Source organism: Cryptomeria japonica, chromosome 4, assembly GCF_030272615.1.
Source record: "Cryptomeria japonica chromosome 4, Sugi_1.0, whole genome shotgun sequence".
Classification (NCBI taxonomy): domain Eukaryota; kingdom Viridiplantae; phylum Streptophyta; class Pinopsida; order Cupressales; family Cupressaceae; genus Cryptomeria; species Cryptomeria japonica.
Genome location: NC_081408.1, coordinates 184,912,709 through 184,916,676, shown reverse-complemented (window position 1 = coordinate 184,916,676; position 3,968 = coordinate 184,912,709). Strand labels below are relative to the sequence as shown.

The 3,968-nt window shown below is 37.3% G+C and overlaps 1 protein-coding gene across 1 annotated transcript; it reads left to right on the top strand.

Moving 5' to 3' along the window:
- Nucleotides 1–977: 977 nt before the first annotated feature.
- LOC131875008 (uncharacterized) lies at nucleotides 978–2,357 on the top strand. The gene has a single exon (XM_059219007.1). It carries the CDS (start codon nucleotides 978–980, stop codon nucleotides 2,355–2,357), a length of 1,380 nt encoding a protein of 459 aa, XP_059074990.1.
- The last annotated feature ends 1,611 nt before the right edge of the window (nucleotides 2,358–3,968 follow it).

Below are 3,968 nucleotides of genomic sequence, written 5' to 3'. Positions count from 1 at the left end.
AATGAATTAATTAACATAAATTGAATAATTTATTTAATTAATAGGAGAATGTTTGAAGATGAATTAATTAAATGTTAATTTAATTAACTGATGGCTAGTAGGTTTTTAATCAAATAAATAGTAGATATGTATTTAATTAAAATGGACAGATTTATGTGACTACAATATGTATGTATGTATGTATGTATGCTAGTTTATCAATGCACATCAATAAGTTAGGAGAGGGAACTTCAAGGGTTATCTACTATATAAAAGATTTACATTATTTAATTAATTGTAACATCTCACATGCTTTCAAGTGATTTATGTCAATAAAGCATATACTTATTAATACGTGTCTCTTAAAGGATAAAGTATAGTTTAATATGAGGGGAAAATAAGTGGCATCATACGTGCAATGATATATGCAAAACTTAACTACATGAGGGATTTAAGGAGGAAGCCGACACTGTTCTCATTAATTAGGAGTTAGTTGAGCAAGGCAAATACATATTTGATGTGGGAAGGGGTAACTCAAATGATCATGACCCTTTCCCATTGTTGTTTTTATTATATTTACTAATTAATTAATTTCATTTTTACAAGAGGTGAGATTAAGACAATCGTTTCTTTTTTAATTGTGATATATATAATTGTTTCCTTTTTGAAGCAATTTATCTTTTAGTATTTCATCTCCCAAAATTAAAATTAAATTTTGAAACATGATTTCCTACCACCTACTAGAAAATTTTTAAAACCTAGTAAATGCTAAAAAAATATATTAAAAAAAAATCCAAAATTCTAAAATATATATAAATGATTAGTTGCAAAATAACACCAATTATTCACCACACACAACACTTAACTTGAACTAAAAAATGGAGATCTCGCGTGGAGGAGGAGTAGGCGATAATGGAAGAATTCAAATTTTGAATTCTCTCCAAGGCGGGAAGTCTGGTTCCAATGGAGGTAGCGGCCAGATCGATGGAGCTGGCTAGATGGGGGAGAAGGACAAGCCTCCGAATATTTTGCAGGTTGATGGTACTTTGTCGGAAAAGAATGTGGGTCCTGGAAACCCGGTTGGGGGGTCTAGGCCACGTGAAGTTGTATTGGAGAATGGAAAAGAAATTAGAAGGTGGTCAACTCTCTTTGGAACTAGACCATCTGGGAAATCTTCCCTGCCTCCTGTTCAAAACATATTGGACCCGACTGGTGGTAAGTTTTCCATCTCTATTCCTGACTTGGTTTTGGATCATAACATAAGTAGTATGTCAAACTCTCTAGTGGGTAAATTCATGGGACCATGCCCAAACATTGAGGTTGTTAGGGCTTATGTTAAACGGAAATGGGCTTTGAAAGGCAATGTTGAAATTTCAGCTCTGCCCAAAGGCCTTCTCTCCTTTGCCTTTTCTTGCGAAGAAGACAAAATAAGGATTCTTTGTGGTAACCCTTGGTTGGCCAGAAAGATAGCTCTGGTCCTCCAGAAATGGCACCCAAATCTAAATATGAGTGAATATCTTCTGGTGCAAGTCCCAGTCTGGGTTAAGCTCCCAGGTCTGCCTCTTGAATTCTGGGCAGAAAGTATTTTCTTGGGTATTGCAAGCTCTTTTGGTGAGATCCTCTCAATAGATCCAATCATAGCTTCAAGAAGAAGGCTCACTCATGCCAGATTTTGTATAGGGGTTACCCACGATGTAGATATGCTTGAGCAAATAGATATTGTGTCTAAGTTGGGTACTTGGAAACAACAAATCGAATATGAATCCATCCCCTTTTCTTGTTTCCACTGCAAAAAAGAAGGTCACTGGGCTAAACATTACCCTCTAAAACCCATAGGGGATAACAAGAAAGCCAAAAATCCAGTTGAGAGTAGAAAGGCTCTGGAGAAAATGACCTGGCAAGTAAAAAATACAGAAAACAAGAAAGCTGGCCCAACTGAGATCAACTATTTTGGACCCTTGGGGGAGAACAAGGATGTGGTCTCCTCAACCTCTGTTTCTAAACATCATTCCCCCCAAGAAAATTTGAGGAAGGAATGTATGGGAGCAAATAATATCATGGGAGGGCAGATCCCAAGAGAGGAAATAAAAGAACAAAATGAATCTTCTAAAGAAACTACCCAGATGGTGATTACTGACACCTTGACTAGTAAGGAAGCTTTAAACGAAGAGAATCAGAAGGATAAGAATATTAAGGAAGTGGATAAATCTAAGGAAGGGGAGATCACTGGATCACATGAAGAGAAGGCTGACTCTTCCCCTCTCACAAATAGTTCTGATTTTCAAGAGGCCCAGAACTGTGTTATCTTGGGACAGAATCTTTCTAATTCAGACCATGCCTCTAAAACAATTATTAGCTCTTCACATGACTCCAGATAACCTATCTGGGGTAGTGAAGAGGAGATTTCTAGAATCCTTAGTAATCTTGAAGTGGGTTTTAAGCAAGAAGCCAAGTGGAAAATACCAAAACACAAGAACAAGAAAGGCTCCACTCCCTCTGCTGCCCAAATAAGGAAGTCAAGGAGAATTGCTCAAGTTGATGTAGGGTATGTCTCCTCATCCCTAGGATGACCTTCAAACCAAAAAGTCAAAGATTAAGTGGCTAGAAAGAACATAGCAGATGAGACTCAGAGGACTTTGAAGGGGTTAGGAATTGGTAAGCAATTATGAAGAATGTCTCTTGGAACATAAGGGGATTTAATCCCCACAAGCATGATATTATTAGGAATATGATTAGGGATAGTAAACCTGACATTTTTCTTATTCAAGAAACTAAGATGAATAGAGAAAAGGTTGAAGCTTTGAATTTCTTTAAATCTGGTAGCATCTGTACGTGGTGGTAGCTCTTAAGGTGCCTCTGGAGGCATCACAACAATCTGGAACCACAATAGTATTAGAGGTCAAGTTCCCATTCAAAAGAGAAATTTTTCTTGCATTTAGTTTGAGCATTTAAAGGATGACACCTCTTGGGTCCTCACAAATATCTATGCTCCCAATACCTTGAAATCCAGAAGCAAGTTCTGGAAAAAACTCATGGAAATAAGGGACAACTTCAAGAACCTCAATTGGCTGGTCATGGGAGACTTTAATACCCCGTTGAAAGAGGAGGAAAAATTCGGTGGTTTCCCTTCTCAACTGGATAGTAGAATGGCCCTCATGGATTTTATAAACACTCAAGCCCTTAATGATGTGGAGATGCAGGGTAGGACTAATAGGAGGGCTGGAAATGACCTTATTCAAGTATGCCTTGATAGGGATCTTATATTTGATGATTGGTTCAGACATTATTTCTACTCTTTGTCTGCTCACATTTGTGTTGGGTCTGACCACTACCCTATAACTCTTATTACTGACCCTATCAACAGGAGAAGGCATTTTCCCTTTAGGTTTGAAAAAATATGGACATTGCATCCAGATTTGACTCATAAAATTCAGGAATGGTGGAACATTCAAGTTGAGGGTACTGCCATGTATAGAGTTGTGAAGAAAATTAAAAGCATAAAAGATAACATAAGGACCTAGAATAAATCCATTTGTGGGCATATTTTTGAGGCCAAAGGAAAAATTCAGGAAGACCTCAACAAAATTCAGGTCCAAATCCAGAAGGATGGATTCTCCACTATTACAATTGTAGAAGAAAATGAGATCCTCAAAAGATACCATGATATCATTGCAAAAGAAGAAGCTTTTTGGAAGCAAAGATCTAGATGTATTTGGCTGAAGGAAGGGGATAAGAACACTATATTCTTCCATATGTCAACTATCAAACACAAAGTTGCTAATAGGATAAAAAACTGATGGTGGACAATGTGGAGCTGGTCAAGGAGGAGATTAAAAATGAGGCAAAAAGTTTCTTCTTTGATCTTCTTTGTAGGGATCAGAGCTTGGATGATGATGCTCAAAATGCCTTCCTCCAGAACATTCCTTTCCTTACTGATGTGCATAAGAATGCTTTTTTGACTTCCATCCCTTTGGACTTGGAGATCAGAA